Raw genomic sequence first — 10,451 nt, 5'->3', positions numbered from 1 at the left:
CAGGTGAGGTAAGAAAGGCAAGACCTTTTCTCTGGGAATGTGGAAAAATCACTTCCTGTGCTCTTTCCTCTGTTTAATGTCTCTGGCTGTAGGAGGGAGTGGTGTTCAGTTTTGTTGTGGGCAGAGCCAGCACCCCCAAACCCAGACCCAGAGACAGGGTAGAACTGAGGGTCAGCCAAAGCTTCTTCCAGCTATTAGTGCTTCTCGTGCTCCAGAATCTCCTCACTCTAAATTTAGGATGATTTCCAGGCTTTCTTGGAGCCAGTTGCTCCAGAGCAGGGCTGGGCCAGGGCAGGTCAGGCTGGAGATCAGGAAAGGTTCTTCCCCAGAGGGTGCTGGCACTGCCCAGGGAATGGGCACGGCCCCGAGGCTGCCAGAGCTCCAGGAGCATTGGGGCAGTGCTCCGGGGATGTCAGCGTGGGATTTTGGGGGCCTGGGCAGGGCCTGGGGTTGAATTGGATGATCCCTGTGGGTCCCTTCCAGCTGAGGATATTCCATGATTCCAGCCAAGCACGGCTCATCTGAGCCCCACCACTCTTCAACCCCCAGAGAACATCCACCAGTTCCTTCCAGCTGCCCTTCCAGCACAGGAGCAGAGCTCAGCACCATCCAGGACGTGCTGACAGGGACAAGCTGGCATGGCAGGCAGGAGCGAGGGGTCAGGAAAATGCGTGTGTGCTTTATTCATGGATATGTTTGAATATTGACACGTACAGAAAAGGTAAGTACAAGTTTGACCTCAGTTTGGGCTGGCACCACCCTCCCCTCGAGCAGGGGCACACATGGGATTCCTGCTCCAGCACCATCTCCCAGCCCCGGGTCTCCCTCCCAGCTCCTGCTCCCGTCTGGACAATGCTGGACATGACATGACATGACATGACATGACATGACAGGTATAAGTACATACACAATATTTCACAGGCTCTCAGGGCTGCCAGCCACTGGCAGTAGTGCTGTGCAGCCAAAAAATAGAGTTCAGCGGCTACAGAAAGTCTGGCTGGTTCTTTAACTGTGGGGTTTTTTTCCTTTCTTTTTCCCATGATTCTTCTTTGTGCTTATGGAAATTGTCAGGAATGGAGTAATTCCTAAAAAAAATTGTCTCCCTGTCTCTTGGCTCACTTAGTCTTTTGCCTTTACAAGCAGCTGCTATGACTTCTGTGGTTAATCAAGAGACTTAAAAATGAAGATCCATGGTTCACTTCACAGAATTCAGCAGAGATGGAATTTCATCCAAAAAATTACTGACTTTTCACAAGGAAAAAGCAGTGGTCTGTGCACACATGTTGGTGGGTGGGAGGAGAGGAATCATGTTTGCTTCCTCCAGCAGAAAGGTTCAAAAGTCATCATTTTTTGCAAAGTTTGATTCATGAACAGGCTTGGAGGGAGAACCAACATTAAATCTTGGTGAAAAGAGCCAAATAATCAGAACAAAGCCATGAAAGTTCGGGGAAAATTTTTTTTTGGTTAATTCCTACTCCCCAGCTGTTTCCTGCTGGTTGAGAGGCTCCTTGCTCTGTGCCTCATCCATTTCATCCCAAAGCATCCGTGAACCCCAAGGAACCCCCAGAAGGGCAGGACCTGGGACGGGGCTTGGAGGACAGGACATGGGAACTGAGGATCTGATGGGGCTCTGATGCCTGAGACAACTAACATCTGCAGAGCCCTTAAAGCAAGACAGCCCTGCAAGTGCCCAGGGCCAGGCTGGATGGGGCTTGGAAACCTGGTCTAATAGAAGAGTCCCTGCTCGTGGCAGTGGGGCTGGAACGAGATGAACTTTAGGGTCCCACCTGACCCATTTCCTGATCCTGTGATGTGAATCCAGGGGAGATGATGATGATGTCTCTCACTGAAATCAGTGCAGTAGGTGCTGGTGTGGGACGTGGTACTGGGATGAGGTAACCTCTGGAAGTCTCCTCCATCTCATCCAGTCCTTGAGTAGGATTCTCCACCTCTTTTTACAGCATACCAGTCTGAAGGGAGAGGTGAGGTGGGGCCACCAGGCATCCTGACCACCCAGGAAAACTCCTCTGCTGAATGAACAGGAAATGGCAAAGTGGTACCTCACCATCACTGACACATGAGAGACACAGGAGTGGGTGCTCCTGGAAAGAAGCTGACACTCACATCCCCATCCTGTGCAGACAGCCTGGGCACAACTAAAAGCTGCTGGAGACTGGTCTGATGGGGCCAGATGTGTGAAAAGCAGAGCACGACTGCAGGACTGGAAAGGAAAGGAGCAGAAGAATGCAATTCCCAGCATGACCTCGTGGTGTTGAGGTAGTTCCTTGCCTTTGAAGGGCTGAGCAGGCAGGGTTTCATCCCTCTCCACCTGCAGCTGCGAGGACACAAGCTTTGTGCCACTTGGTCTCTCAGGAGACACCGCTGTCCTGGATAAAGGGGAGATGTTCACAGCAGCTCTGTGTGTGTGTGGGGTCACTTGAAAGGACTTTCCTGCCTGCAGCTCTCCCTCTTGGTCTGCTTTCCTGAGCAGAGTGAGCCCCTTGGCCATGCAGTTCTCACATACAACCTTTGGCTCAGGGTGTGACTTGTCTCCCTGCACACAAGCCTTGGAACTTGGTGTGTTCCTCTGCACAGCCCTGGATCAGGAAAACCAGGTGCTACAGCCCATAGGACCTCAAGGAGCAGCACTTTGGACAGGATGCAGCAGGAGGATTTCTGCTTGTGTCAGACACATCCACAGGTGTTCAGCTGAAAACCAGACTGGTTTCTGGTTGGAACAAAAGCCAAGGAAGTTGCTGCAGTTTCTCAGAAAATCTGAAGCAATAAACAATGGGAGAGGTTTTGCAGGAAATGGGAACAAAAAGCCATGGACTTTGCTGTGTCAGATGCCTCCTAAGCCTTTCCATGCATTCAAATGCCAAGGAATTAATGCTATTTTTTGGAGGAGCACAAACCAAACAATAAATGGACTGCTGCAAAGGCCAGACCTAAACACATGCAGGGGGATTCTGGGGCTATTGCTGTTCTTCCCATGGCACTCAGCCTGGGTCAGCATTTATCCTGGGAAACTTCTCACTCTTCCTTACCATCCTCTTTCCTGGTTTTAGTAAAGGGGTTCAGCTCCACAAGAGGGCAGGGGGACTCCTCAGCTCCCCTCCTCAAGGAAAGACCCTGGGGTGCTCAGGTAATCCAGGGTCACACACCTGCCCTCTGTGCCCCAAGACACTGGAGAGATGTTGATCCTCACTTTCCTCCCCTGGGCTCTGGCTGTGGCTCAGAAGAAAAGGTCACTTCAGCAGCCCTTGCTCAAATGATATCTTCACTGAAAAAACAGAAACTGGCAAGAGGCAAAGCCCTTGACCTGCTCACCTGGACACAGGTGGTTGCCTCTGCCAGTTTTTCAAGGAGGGGAAACTATAGCAATCCAGTCCCTACCCCTGATGTAATTCATGATGTGGCCTTTCTTGGCTGGGTGTTTCTGTCTTCAGGGTGGTTCCTAGCAAACCTCTCCTGTCCTATCTCTTCCCAGGAAAACCAACAAAATCCCTTGCCTGGAGACCCAGTGCCTGTGAGACCAGAGGGTGAACAGGTATCAGGTGAGGGTGGGATGTGTTGGGCTCACATCACACCCTGCCCATGGGCTCACACATTGGCCCCTGATGGAGAAAGGGTAGCCTGGAGTGGGACAATATTGGCCTCTGGTTGTTTGGATGTGACAAAAATGCCCCAAAACACTGAACAGGACCAGTGGATAGAGATGTTTGGGTTGGGACACAAAAAATTCAGCTGTAAACAAAATGCAACACACGTGTTTCTTCCTGAATACCATTAATACAGGACACAGGTTTCCCTAAGAAGGAGGGCCCGGGGGAGGTGACAGCTGGGATGTGGATGCTGGTTGCACTCTGGCCATGGGTTTGAGAGGGTGGATAATCCTTGCCAGCCAGTTCAGAGGGTGGTTACTTGGTCCTCCCCAGAGGTGCTTCAGGTTCCTCTCCAGTGAGCAAAACCAACCACATTCCCACCAGTTTTCTACTTTCTTCAGTCTGAAGGAACCAGGTGCATTGTCCTTCAGGTCCTGAGCAACTGTGCAGACTGTCTGGACCCCATGTGTCCTGTCAAGAGCCCCTCAATGTGGGCTTCAGGAAACCTCCTGACAGGTGATCCAATCATCCATCCATCAAAAGTCTTTCCCCTCTTGGCTGGGCAGGAAAAAGCATTTCCTTTGCAGCTCTCATTTCTTGGATCAACTCTCTCCTTCATCTTTTCCAAGGGAATTGTCCATGGCTTCAGCCCTATCCATAGAGAGCTGGAGAAACAACAACCAAGCTGTGGTGTGGAAAGGTGGCCAGGACCAAGAATGAGCTGGTTGTCAACAATGCTGATCATATAAAATCAAATAAACTGGCAGACAGATGAGGAGGAGGAAGGGATGCCCAAACACTCACCTTGCCTTCCCTTCCCCTCCCTTCTCCCTGCTCTCCTCCTGAAAAAAGTTACTGGTCTGGTTGTTCAGTAAAGAAACCAACACAAATCGAGTCTCTCCTGGTGTGTGCCAGCCCTCCTCACATCACGGGAGGCTCAGCACAGCAGGGCTGAGGAGAAGCCACATCTGCAGCAGAGAGGCTGCCCAGCAGGGAGGGGCTGCTGGGCTGCAGGTCCCTGAGGACAGACGAGTGGAGCCCCGCAGGAGCCTCTCCTCTCCAGCCACCTGGAAGAGAAAGCAGACAGTGTGGGGTGAGAGCTGTGGCTGATCGTGGAATCATGAAATGGTTTGGGTTGGAAGGCACCTTAAAGACCATCCAATTCCAACCCCCTGCCATGGGCAGGGACACCTTCCACTATCCCAGGCTGCCCCAAGCCCTGTCTAACGTGGCCTGGAACAGCTTCCCAGGGCAGCCACAGCTTCTCTAGGCACCCTGTGCTAGGACTCCCCCACCCTCACAGCCAAGAATTTGGTCCCAATATCCCATCTAACCCTGCCCTCTGGCAGTGGAAGCAGTTCCCCTTGTCCTAGGATTCCAGCCCTTGTCCCCAGTCCCTCTCCAGCTCTCTGGGAGCCCCTTCAGGCACTGGAAGGCCACAATTAGGTCACCCTGAAGCTTCTCTTCTCCAGGCTGAACAATTCCAATTCTCTATTTTTCTTCAAGGAGAGGGGCTCCATCTCTCTAACCAAACTGAAGTGCCTCCTTGGTGCCTCAGTGGATTTGGGGCTCGGGGCTGTGCAGCCCCAGGTGTGTGCATGTGCAGAGGGGCCAGGGCTGATTTCAGCACCCAAACTCTGGCCTGGAGGTCAGCACAGCTCTTCAGCTGTTGGTGAAGGTGGTGTCACAGCGGCAGAGTCATTTGTGGGCACAGCACTTGTTTGGACACTTCTGGAGGTGTCTGTATGAGGTGGGTGCCTGGATGCCCTCTCAGGTCAGTGGCCACCCACGTATTTTATGGAGCCACTGCTGGCCAGTGGCTTGACCTGGTGACCTTAAAGGTGGGTGTGGAATATACCTCCATGGTGCTGGGAGACATTTCACCAGCTTTTCCCCTCAGGTCCAGAGGTGCCAACCTCATTAAACATTGAACAGGATCTGGATTTGAAGCTGAGTCCAAAGTCAAGACTCAAATCTCCAGTTTCCAGCAGTGGCCACGCTCCAGCAGCACTCACACCTCAGAGGAGGGATGTGCTGCTCCCACGAGGAGGCTGGAGATGTGGCAGGGCCATCCTCTACTGCAGCTGCTTTTTCCAGCTTCCCACTTGCTGTTGGGAATACTGTCCTGGTCACCAACAGTTCACAGCTTCTCCTTCACTCCAGGATGAAGTGCTCAGTGCTAGGTCTGGACCTGAGGCCACTTCTTGGATTTCTCTAAGATCTGGGGAGCACCAGCTGGAGGGAAAGCCTCCAGATCTGCTGGGTGCCAAGCTTTTGGCCTGGTGAAGGTGCCCTGTGCCCTACAACTGCCACCAGTGCCCTGGGGAGCAGTGAGGGAACCTGAGGCCACTTTTCTCCACCTACCAACCTGTGAAAACAGGGTGGAGAGAGGTGAATCAGGTCTTCTCCCAGCAAAAGAAACAGTGATAAGCCTTAAAATAACCCACTCCTGGAAGTTCTGAAGTTATCAGTCAGCCCAGTGCAAAGCCCACGCTCAGTCCTTGGAGTCTAGTTAAAACTGACAGCTTCTGTAACCTGAACGTTCAGCAAATCAGGGTCACTGTTAATTATTCAATAGGAAAATAATTGAATCTGAAAATTACTCTGGTTGGCAAGTCAAGGTCATTTTGTTTTATTTAAAAATAAAATATTTAATACCTATCATGGCCATCATCAGTAAATGAACGTGCTATTTGTTTTAAAATTATTTCAATTTAATATTATTTTGATAGTAATAATTTACTGTTGAACAGAACCTTTCAAATTTTCCAATGCTTAGCAAATCTTCAACCTCTGCATTATAACCTCTAGAATCCTCATCTAACAAGGGAGGAACTTGTGTCCTGGGAAGTTGAAATGCTTGTGTGAAGCTGAACTGATGCTCTGAAGGACAGTGAGGAGCCAAGCCAGTGATGCTGGGTGAAAACCCATGGATTTCCCAGTGCTTCCAAATGAAACATATCTCTGAGGGAAGGGAAGGGAAGGGAAGGGAAGGGAAGGGAAGGGAAGGGAAGGGAAGGGAAGGGAAGGGAAGGGAAGGGAAGGGAAGGGAAGGGAAGGGAAGGGAAGGGAAGGGAAGGGAAGGGAAGGGAAGGGAAGGGAAGGGAAGGGAAGGGAAGGGAAGGGAAGGGAAGGGAAGGGAAGGGAAGGGAAGGGAAATCAGGCCTCCAGGAGGTGGAGGGTAGGTTGGATGCCTGCATGTGACTGAAATGACACAAGTGGAAGAAGGAGTTGAGGTGAGGAGGCTGCAGGAGGCACAGACATGGCCGATCATCTCCCCAAGCCAGGCCTGCCCTCTCCTACCTTGGTGGGCTGGAGGTGCTCCAAGCTGTTCTCTCTGAGGGTCGCCACAGCTCTGTTGGCATTTCTCTCCTGCTTGTACATCTGTGTGGTGGGGGGGATGGACGGGGCCACGGCTGTGTTCAGGTGAGTCCCGTTGCCAAAGGCCTGAATGGCATTTTCTTGGTGTGGGAAAGATGGAGAAAAGGGTTGTCAGGGCAAGGGGATGTAGCCATGTTTCTCTTGACAGAGAAAAGCAAGGCACGACTTCCCAAGAATATTTCTGAGATTCACATTCTCTGAACCTCAAAAAAGGAAAAATTCTTATCTCATTTGCTGTGCCTGCATTTGTGCAAAAGTAGAATGCAATATGGAGATTGTTTACCCAGAGTGATGGTGTTTTGTTTCCTTGGCCAGTCAGGGCCAGGTGTGTGTGTGTGTCGGGACTGTCGGCTGACAGTCATGAGATGAGTGCAGTTGTGTGCAGAGTTGAGTGCTTGGCAGATTAAGTTTAGATGTAATGTAGCATAGTGTAATATAATATAGAATAATATAATATAATAATCAATTAGCCTTCTTTTGCTCTTTCTACAATACTGCCTCTCGCCTGTTCCTGTGTCATTCTCGGCACAAGAGTGACGGGGGGAAGCCTCTCTTTCCCAGCCTCTTTCTCTGCAATACCCAAATGGATGCCAGAGGCTCTGCAGAGCTCCTTTGTTGGTAGCACAGGGAGCTGGACACCTGCAGCCCCCAGAGCACCATGGCATCTCCCCATCCCCATCCACAAAGCCCCCCAGTGTGCAGCAGTGGCACTCACGGAGACAGATGTTGTTGGTGAAGAGGTGCAGGAAGCTCTCGCACTCGTCCTGCCGGTTCCCGCTGGCGTTGCAGGTGCACCAGGGAGCTATGCTGGATGTTGAGTTGTCGATGTAGTTGGGGGTGATGGGGCTGCCTGCCAGGACCGATGGACAAGAGTTACTGCGGGGCAGGGACTCCAGGAAGGGACAGGGACATCCCCTCGTGCTGCTCTCCTGGGTTACACTGCCTCAGCCAAGCCCCTCATGACAGCAGCAAACCCTTCAAGTGCTGGTATCATGGGTCTGGTTTGCTCCCAGGGAAGAGAAGAGGAGCAGTCACAACCCTTTTGGTCATACCACCATCACCAAAGCCTTCAGTCAATTAAAGAGTGCTATCAGTCCAAGGAATGGGCAGTTTCTGGGAATTCAGGTTCCCTAGTAACATTAAGAGAATAATGGAATGGTTTGGGTTGGAAAGCACCTTAAAGCCCATCCAGTCCACCCCCTCACTATAGACAGGGACACCTCCCACTGTCCCAGGCTGCACCCAGCCCTGGTGTCCAACCTGGCCTTGGACACTGCCAGGGATGCAGGGGCAGCCACAGCTGCTCTGGGCAACCTGTGCCAGGGCCTCAGCACCCTCACAGCCAGGAATTCCTTCCCAACATCCCATCTGATCCTGCCCTCTGGCAGTGGGAAGCCATTCCCCCTCCTCCTGGCATTCCAGGCTCTTATTCGATGTCCCTCTCCAACTCTCTTGGAGCCTCTTTAGGCCCTGGGAAGGGCTTTAAGGTCTTCTTGAAGTTTTTTATTCTCCAGGCTGAGCATTCAAAAACTGTATGTGAATGTGCATAAAGGTTTTCATGCTGTCATTGAAAAATGCCATCTCAGTCTCCAGAATGAAGGATTAAAATGGAATGAAATGTTGGCCCAAAAATGTCAATCTGTCTCATCTATTGGGACAGACCTGGTCCAAAGGCCACTGGCACTTCTCTTTGGGCTCTTGTCTGTGCTGTGCCAACTGCTGCCAGCTGGGCTCTGCAGCATCTGAAACCCCGATCTGACACCCTCTGAAGTTGGCAGAATGGCAGTGCATGGTGATTTCCACCAGCATCACTGGTGATGGCATCAGGGATTCCCTGGCAGAGCAGACACCCTGGGACAGCCTGTCTATTTCCACTAGAGAGAGAAGCTCGAATCTTGCAGTAGCCCATGGTTTTTTCTCCCTCCACTGCAGCTGACCTAAAGTTACCCCATACCCATAGCTTAGTCATGCTACTGAAGGGAGAAAGACCAACACCAGGCTGGATGTGGCTTGGAGCAACTTGGTCTGGTGAAAGGTGTCTCTGTCCATGGCAGAAGGTGGAATGAGATGGGCTTTACAGGTCCCTTCCAACCTAAACCATTCCATGACTCTGTGATGTCCCGGAGAGCTCAGCTCTCCACCTTACTGTCCTCATAGTCAGAGTAAGAGGAGAGGTTTCCCACTGAGAAGAGACATTTCCCACATGGAGGAGAGGTTTCCCACCCAGGGGAGAGGTTTCCCTTCCAGAGGAGACATTTCCTACTTGGAGGAGAGGTTTCCCACCTGGAGGAGAGGTTTCCCTTCCAGAGGAGAGGTTTCCCACCCAGGGGACGTTTCCCACCCAGAAGAGAGGTTTCCTTCCCAGAGGAGAGGTTTCCCACCCAGAAGAGAAGTTTCCCTTCCAGAGGAGAGGTTTCCCACCCAGGGGACAGGTTTCCCACCCGGAGGAGAGGTTTCCCTTCCAGAGGAGAGGTTTCCCACCCAGGGGCCAGGTTTCCCTGCTGGAGGAGAGGTTTCCCACCCAGAGGCCAGGTTTCCCTGCTGGAGGAGAGGTTTCCCACCCAGGGGACAGGTTTCCCTTCCAGAGGGAGGTTTCCCACCCAGAGGAGAGGTTTCCCTCCCAGAGGAGAGGTTTCCCACCCAGGGGCCAGGTTTCCCTTCCAGAGGGAGGTTTCCCACCCAGGGGACAGGTTTCCCACCCAGAGGAGAGGTTTCCCACCCGGAGGAGAGGTTTCCCTCCCAGAGGAGAGGTTTCCCTCCTGGAGGAGAGGTTTCCCACCCAGGGGACAGGTTTCCCTCCCAGAGGAGAGGTTTCCCTCCCGAGCCGGGAAGCAGCCGGAGCAGCCGGCCCTTACCGATGATGCCGGTGTAGGCCAGCAGGCAGGCAGCGTAGCTGTCCCTGCGGCAGCCGCTGGCGGCCTGTGGGGACGGCTGGCAGTTGAACTGGAACTCCGCGTAGCGCGACCTGATGGAGCCAGAGCACAAAACGGGACACGTCACCTCAGGTAACTGCGGCAAAGGGGATGTAACAGCACACTCGTGGTGTTCACAGAGGGGAACACCTTTGCAAAGTGCTGCTGTGGATGTTCTTCAAATGGCTGGAACAGATGTGCTTTTACAACCTCCTGTCTACCCCAACAAACCCAGGAGAAGGTTTTGAACAGGTTCTGCAGACAATGTTTTACAGGCTTCCTCCAGGACTGCAAGATAAGTCCAGTCTTGGAAGAAATGTTTGCTTTCTGTTGTGTGAAGTTGGTTTTTGAGGGAAGAGCTGAAGCCAGGAAGGAAATCAGTCTGTGTTGTCATTTTCTATCTTTTGGGTAATAACTTTGACTAAACACCCCAGCTTTCATTTCTAGTCTGATTTGATGAAACAGAGAATTGCTCTGGTCCAGTTTCTGTCTCTAAAGACTCTAAATACAGCTGAGGTCACCTCAGATCAAGGGAAATGTCCAGAGGTTCAGA

The 10,451-nt window shown here is 51.9% G+C and overlaps 1 protein-coding gene across 1 annotated transcript in view; it reads right to left on the bottom strand.

Moving 5' to 3' along the window:
* Nucleotides 1-659: 659 nt before the first annotated feature.
* The window catches only part of LOC135299783 (GDNF family receptor alpha-4), a 73,691-nt gene continuing 63,899 nt past the window's right edge, over nt 660-10,451 (bottom strand). Inside the window, exons 5-8 of the mRNA XM_064419195.1 lie at nt 9,842-9,951; nt 7,702-7,836; nt 6,909-7,066; nt 660-4,672 (exon numbers count right to left, since the gene is read on the bottom strand). Coding sequence (XP_064275265.1) covers nt 4,532-4,672; nt 6,909-7,066; nt 7,702-7,836; nt 9,842-9,951 — 544 coding nt within the window. The 3' untranslated portion in view covers nt 660-4,531. The remainder of the gene's footprint in view (nt 4,673-6,908; nt 7,067-7,701; nt 7,837-9,841; nt 9,952-10,451) is intronic.

This window comes from Passer domesticus, chromosome 4, assembly GCF_036417665.1.
Source record: "Passer domesticus isolate bPasDom1 chromosome 4, bPasDom1.hap1, whole genome shotgun sequence".
In the NCBI taxonomy this organism is placed as follows: domain Eukaryota; kingdom Metazoa; phylum Chordata; class Aves; order Passeriformes; family Passeridae; genus Passer; species Passer domesticus.
This window is presented reverse-complemented; position numbering and strand designations above follow the sequence as displayed.